The 4,534-nt window shown below is 49.2% G+C and overlaps 1 protein-coding gene across 1 annotated transcript in view; it reads right to left on the bottom strand.

Moving 5' to 3' along the window:
• PARD6G (par-6 family cell polarity regulator gamma) overlaps positions 1-4,057 on the bottom strand; it is a 70,191-nt gene extending 66,134 nt beyond the window's left edge. The window contains exon 1 of the mRNA XM_083747001.1: positions 3,579-4,057. Coding sequence (XP_083603127.1) covers positions 3,579-3,650 — 72 coding nt within the window. The 5' untranslated portion in view covers positions 3,651-4,057. The remainder of the gene's footprint in view (positions 1-3,578) is intronic.
• Positions 4,058-4,534: the final 477 nt, after the last annotated feature.

Below are 4,534 nucleotides of genomic sequence, written 5' to 3' on the forward strand. Positions count from 1 at the left end.
CTGTTGAGAACACAGAGGCAAAGCAACCGCCACCCAGAGGTATTGCTGTGGATCTTACACGTGCAAGGCAAGTTTGGAAGGCAAAGCCAAGAATAAAAGAAAGAAAGAGAGAGAAATAAATAAAAGTGGGTGGGAAAGCAAGGTAGCTGTAGGAATACAGATAAGGTGAGGCTAGAGTGATTTGGGAAAGAGAAGGCCTTCCAGATGTTGGTGGGCTACAATTCCTATCATCCTTCCCCGATTACTGGGCACAATGCCTGGGGATGATGGGAGCTGGAGTCCGGCAACACCTAGAGAGGGCCATGGGTACTCCACCTCTCTGGTGTAGTTCATTAACATACGTCACGCATACGTTTGTCATAGATAAGCTGCCTGGAATGGCACAACTCCTGACAAAAGCAGAGGGCAAATCTGGTCTCATGCTGTTTCAAGGATAGCTGCCTCCCCTGCTTGAACAGGGTCTTTGGGATGTAATGATGCCAAGTCAGGGTTGACATACGTCCAGACTTTTCCAGACATAGCTGGTATTCAGCCCCCTGGAAGCATCTGGGCAGAAAACACTGCAATGTCCAGGAAAGTCCAGACATATGGCAGCCCATGTCAGTAGTGTAGAGTTTGACGATTTGCATTAAAAATAGCTCAAAAACTCAAACTTTGCCACAACCCCCCCCCCAAAAAACGCAGCAGCTTTGCAAAAAAAAATGTTCAACAACTTTTGTATCCAGATTTACACTTTTTGAAATATGGCAACTCTAGCAAACTTGTCATAGCAGGCATGCCATGCAAGCACACAAAAGGGCAAGTCTTCACTATGCTCAAAGGGTTCAAGTACCTTTGCTATGATGAAAGACTAAAGTGCTCTTATTAGTCCAAGGGGGAAACAGACATAACAGGAATTTACAAAATTATGACTAGTAAGAAGAAGATAGCCAAACTGCATTCTTACTCCCCCCGCTCTCATACTACTAGAACTTCGAGTCCCTCGCCAAAATAATCTATCTGTATATATGAAAATAGGAAGTGCTATTTCACACGCCTAGTTAACTTACGGAATTCACTGCCACAGGATGTGGCAATGGCCACTATATTAGATAGCTTCTAAAATGACAATTCATGACAGGTATCTCCATCAATGGGTACAGTGGTACGTCGGGTTACATACGCTTCAGGTTACAGACTCCACTAACCCAGAAATGGTACCTCGGGTTAAGAACTTTGCTTCAGGATGAGAATAGAAATCATGCTCCGGCGGCAGCAGCTGGAGGCCCCATTAGCTAAAGTGGTGCTTCAGGTTAAGAACTGTTTCAGGTTAAGTACGGACCTCCAGAACGAATTAAGTACTTAAGCCGAGGTACCACTGTATTACAGGGACGCAGGTGGCGCTGTGGTCTAGGAAGCCTAGGACTTGCTGCTCAGATGGTCGTCGGTTCGAATCCCCGCGACGGGGTGAGCTCCCATTGCTCGGTCCCTGCTCCTGCCAACCTAGCAGTTCGAAAGCACATCAAAGTGCAAGTAGATAAATAGGTACCGCTCCGGCGGGAAGGTAAACGGCATTTCCGTCTGCTGCTCTGGTTCGCCAGAAGCGGCTTAGTCATGCTGGCCACATGACCCGGAAGCTGTACGCCGGCTCCCTCGGCCAATAAAGCGAGATGAGCGCCGCAACCCCAGAGTTGGCCACGACTGGACCTAAAGGTCAGGGGTCCATTTACATTTACCTTTACCACTGTATTGGCAATGACAGCTAAATTTAACATCCATGTTGGGAGGCAATATGCTTCTGAATACCAAAGGCTAAGAGCATAAAATGGGGCAAAAGTTGTTGCCTTCTCCCCTTACACCTGGTTGGCTGGTTTATGGAACTGATCAGGGATGGGCAACCTGTGCTCCTCCAAATGTTGTTTGACTACATCTCCCATCATCGCTCATCATTGGCCATGTTGATGGGGGCTAATGGTTGGTGTAGGGTAGGCAAACATCATCTGAGGCCGGGCTAGATAGGCCTTTGGGTTGATTCAACAAGCCTCTTCTTATGTTATGGTCCCCTCCCATCCCTTGGCTGATTTATCTGAAAACCGGAAGCTCTTGGAACTATGAAGCAGCATTCCAAGCATAGACTTCAGATGCCTGTAATTCATCCTTCATTACAAGCTTACACCTTCGTCCTAGGGCAAGAAAGGCAGGCTTTACTTAAAAGGCCTTTTCTAAAAGAAAGCAAGGGCGGGGCGGGGCGGACAGATTGAGAGGGTGTAGTAGTGCAAATAGATCCGAATGCACTTAAAGTCAGAGTTGTGCCCTTTCAGCGGGAAACACCAAAAACGTGAAGACTACGTTTGGTAACTCGCAAGAACTTCCCTCCTCCCCTCACCCCCCCCCCCGCGACGAAGGAAGAGCTGAGAGATCAGGTGTCACCGGGAAAAGGGAGAGGGAGAAAGGGAGTCTACTACTCTCCAAACAAGTTTAAACACGAATTAAAGAGAGCGAGTTCGCAGAGCTCAAGACCTGCAAGGCAGCAACAGGGCCAGGAGCAGATTCAAGAGGGCCAGTATGGGATTTAGCAGCAGGCTGTCTGGCGTTTCTTGAGGGTTGCATTCAGGGGAGAGAAATAAAGCTCTCTCTCTCCCCCCCCCCCCCCGCTGTGTCTGTAGTCCAGTCGTCCCTTCCCGCGTCCACGGCAATATTTTCAAACCAAAACACAAAAGGTTTCGAAGTACTTCCATAAGGAGGAACAATGGGAAACGTTAAGCAGAGGCAGCCGAGCGCTTTGCAGGGACTGGACTCACTCACTCCCACGCGAGTGGCGATCAAGTTTAACTCGACCGCGAGCGCGTGGGGGAGGAGTGGGGAGTAGGGGGGGCTTTGCGGCAATAGCATCCCCCCTCCAATCGGCCCTCCTCTTTTGAGGTTCACTAATCCAGATCTGAGCCAGCCTAACCTGCTTCTCCTTCCACCCGAGCTCCCCCCACCTCACCTCCCGCCGCCCTAGTTGGAAAGCCCTTTTGTTGTGAACGGCCCACCAGCAAGAAACGTGCCGCGATCGCCGCCTGATCCCAGCAAACCGACGAAGCCGGAGATTAAAGATCCAGGCGCCCCCGAAGCCACATTGAAACAAAAACAAAATCTGTGGAAAATGTCCAGGCGGAGACGTAAACCCACCCCTCACGACAAACACCCTAGTGATCTCGGGACAAGTTGCTATGGGATACGTTCCCTATGGTGGAGAGAGAAGGGAAAACATGTGTTTCATAGCAAGTCAAGGGGGGGGGGGCTGGTGGGCGAATATTCCCTTATCCTTATATTCTTTCATAAATTGGCGCAGACACGTTTAAAAGAAAAAAAGAAGTTGCTGCCGGAGTAAGTTTCTTCCCTCCGGTGGAAAACTAGAGCAATCTCGTTTTTTTCAGACGCAAGACAAAGCATCATAAGGGGAGGGGGCGGGAGGATGCAAGGAGATGGGGGGGTCTCCATTCATTTTAAAAAGAAGTTAGAGGAGGTGGGGGGAAAGGTACTGGAAAGCGGGGGGGGGGGGCGGGGAAGGAAGGTTAATCCGGGCTGCAAGTAGTTATTCCTTATGTCCTTACCTTACTTTTCACTTCCACCGCGCTGTAGCCAAAATACCGCAGACTCTGAGATTTATTAAAGCTCCGATTCATTTTCTCGGCCCCCAGTTTGAAACCCCCCCTCGTCCTTCGCCTCCTCCTCTTCGCCCTCGCTCAACAAGGGCTGGGAAGACCCACCGCCTCCGTGAGAAAGTGCCCCCCGGGCGGCCGCTTGTTGCTGCTGCTCCGACCCTGGAATGTAACTTTCTTTGGAACGTTCAGCCTCCCGAGATTCTTTTACTTTGTCCCAGCGCGCTAATCAGAACGCCCGCCTAGCTCGCTCTTCGGGCTTCTGTTTGTTACAATCGCTTTCAGCTCGCAACGCGCCTCTGACTCAATAGGAAGGCGGCTGCAGCAGCAAGGGCTGCGCCCCGCCTCCACCAGAAACCCTCCCACTTTCAGTCTTCGCCCGTTTCAAAAACCCCAGAGCTGCAGTCATCGCCGTCGCTCATCCTGGCCGCCAGAGGGCGCGCGTTTGCGGATTATGACAGAATAATGATAATATTTGCTTAACTTGCTCAGCTAGCTAGCTGGCTGGCCGGGTGCTCAACAGTGGGCAGTGTCGCACCAAGGTCTGAAAAAGCAACAAACTCTGCTGCGTTAATGAGTATAAAGTCGCTTCCTTTTTAAAAAAAAGTCACATAAAACTTTATAATATGGGTGAATGCAGATGCCCTTTTTCTTCTTCTTCCAGTGAATACGCCAAACTTTCTTTTGGTAATTTTTGCATATGAGGGCGTGCAAGTTCATTAACATTGAAGGATATTTATGCAAGTATGCACAGGACCAGGATCTTTACATAAACAACCACAACTATGTGTAATAAATCAATAAAGATAAACTGCCTTTTTGTTTGTTTTTTGTTTTGCAATGGAAGGCGTTGTGCTTCTATACCAGGCGCACTGTCCCAAATGTATATTTTCATTGTGATAGACTTA

Source organism: Podarcis gaigeae (genome assembly GCF_964106915.1).
Source record: "Podarcis gaigeae genome assembly, chromosome: 7".
NCBI classification, from domain to species: domain Eukaryota; kingdom Metazoa; phylum Chordata; class Lepidosauria; order Squamata; family Lacertidae; genus Podarcis; species Podarcis gaigeae.